We start from the raw sequence: 1,131 nt of genomic DNA, 5'->3' as shown, positions 1-1,131 counted from the left end.
TATAACAATACCATGTCACAATAATAACATAACATTGCTGCTAGAGGACATTTTGCTGTCCTCTCACTTAAATAAAACAAGCCGTCCTTCTGAGTATTTAGACACGGACGAGTGAGAGTCCCGGTCCGGGTCCTACCTGCGTGACGTCGCTCTCCGCTCCCAGGTAGAGCTGCGGGAGGATGGCGGACAGCGCGGGCCGCTCCGCCTCGCTCTGCCGGGACCAGACCATACCTGGAGGACAACAGGGGACAGGGGACACCTGCAGGCGTTAAAGACAGTGGCAGACATGTTTCAGTGTTCTGATGACGTAGGGACAGTGGTAACTCTTCCTGATCTCAGCCTCTGTACACACAGCCTGTTAGCACACAGATCCTATCTGAAAATAACCCTCAGATGTTAAAAATATGCTTATTTTTTTATAAATATACCTAGCCTAGCCTATTATTTAATATTATTATTACTCACTGTTAGTGTCCCTGTGGAAATGGACGGCAGTCCTGTTGTTGCAGCAGAAGCCCAGAGTAGTCCCAGTCTCTGTCCCAGGGTCTGTCCCAGTCTCTGTCCCAGTGTGTGTCCCAGGGTCTGCCCAGTCTCTGTCCAAGTGTCTGTCCCAGGTGTGCTGACAGTCCTCTGTCCTCACTCTGCGAACACCATCTGCCTTCTAAACGATGAGCTCATCGTTCCCACAATAGAGCTTGGCTGGGTGATGTCATCGTCAGCCAATCAATGCCTCGGCAGCCTCACGCACGCGCAGTGGCTTCTGCGCTGTCAGCCCCAGCCCACGAGCACAGCGGGACTTCTCTGGCTCGTCGCAGCACTCAGCGCTCATGCGCACACGGTCACGTCTGCAGCTGAGTGGAGATGATTGGATGCAGGCAGATGAGACAGATGTGGAGTATCTGCAGCTGTGTGGAGATGACTTAATGCAGGCAGATGAGACAGATGTGGACTATCTGCAGCTGTGTGGAGATGACTTAATGCAGGCAGATGAGACAGATGTGGACTATCTGCAGCTGTGTGGAGATGATTGGAAGCAGGAGGATGGGACAGATGTGGACTATCTCCAGCTGTGTGGAGATGATTGGAAGCAGGCAGATGAGACAGATGTGGAGTATCTGCAGCTGTGGGGAG

At 52.3% G+C, this 1,131-nt stretch overlaps 1 protein-coding gene across 2 annotated transcripts in view; it reads right to left on the bottom strand.

Moving 5' to 3' along the window:
• The window catches only part of si:ch211-195b15.8 (dual specificity protein phosphatase 8), a 14,381-nt gene extending 13,597 nt beyond the window's left edge, over nucleotides 1-784 (bottom strand). For both annotated transcript variants that reach the window (XM_034894899.1, XM_034894900.1), the window contains exons 1-2: nucleotides 466-784; nucleotides 137-231 (exon numbers count right to left, since the gene is read on the bottom strand). In XM_034894899.1, the coding sequence (XP_034750790.1) occupies nucleotides 137-229 (93 nt within the window). In that variant the 5' untranslated portion in view covers nucleotides 230-231; nucleotides 466-784. The remainder of the gene's footprint in view (nucleotides 1-136; nucleotides 232-465) is intronic.
• Nucleotides 785-1,131: the final 347 nt, after the last annotated feature.

Source organism: Etheostoma cragini, chromosome 15 (assembly GCF_013103735.1).
Source record: "Etheostoma cragini isolate CJK2018 chromosome 15, CSU_Ecrag_1.0, whole genome shotgun sequence".
NCBI lineage: Eukaryota > Metazoa > Chordata > Actinopteri > Perciformes > Percidae > Etheostoma > Etheostoma cragini.
The sequence above is the reverse complement of the archived record's forward strand: the minus strand, read 5'-3'. Positions and strand labels throughout refer to the sequence as shown.